Raw genomic sequence first — 371 nt, 5'->3', positions numbered from 1 at the left:
AAATTGGCACGCTCGTACACTGTGATCCGGTTCATGGTGCTGCAGGCACCCACTCCTGCGAGGATGCAACACACGTCAAGTCCCCTCGTGTGGGGTCGTGTGGGTGCTACGGGAAAGCCTGGCCCGCAAAAGGGCCCCCTGGCACCCCTTTGTCCCCAGTCCTCTGACTCTCCCTTTGCCCACCTCCACCCGAGCCCTGCGCTCTCACCGTCCGTACTGGCAGGACCCTGATGCGCGCCCTCCGCTCCGCTCCTTATTTTCCTCTTGCCCTCCTCCTCCCCAGACCTTCGCCCTCACCGTGCGTACTTGCAGCACCCTGATGCCAGCCCTCAGCTGTGCCTTTTACAAGGGGGTGGTGGGGCTGGTGCGTG

The 371-nt window shown here is 63.6% G+C and overlaps 1 protein-coding gene across 1 annotated transcript in view; it reads right to left on the bottom strand.

Moving 5' to 3' along the window:
• Positions 1-35, bottom strand: part of LOC104497599 (epidermal differentiation-specific protein-like) — a gene marked incomplete at its 3' end in the record, with an annotated part of 1,139 nt that extends 1,104 nt beyond the window's left edge. The window contains exon 1 of the mRNA XM_010140867.1: positions 3-35. Coding sequence (XP_010139169.1) covers positions 3-35 — 33 coding nt within the window. The remainder of the gene's footprint in view (positions 1-2) is intronic.
• Positions 36-371: the final 336 nt, after the last annotated feature.

This window comes from Buceros rhinoceros, unplaced genomic scaffold (genome assembly GCF_000710305.1).
Source record: "Buceros rhinoceros silvestris isolate BGI_N320 unplaced genomic scaffold, ASM71030v1 scaffold41587, whole genome shotgun sequence".
Classification (NCBI taxonomy): Eukaryota; Metazoa; Chordata; class Aves; order Bucerotiformes; family Bucerotidae; genus Buceros; species Buceros rhinoceros.
The sequence above is the reverse complement of the archived record's forward strand: the minus strand, read 5'-3'. Positions and strand labels throughout refer to the sequence as shown.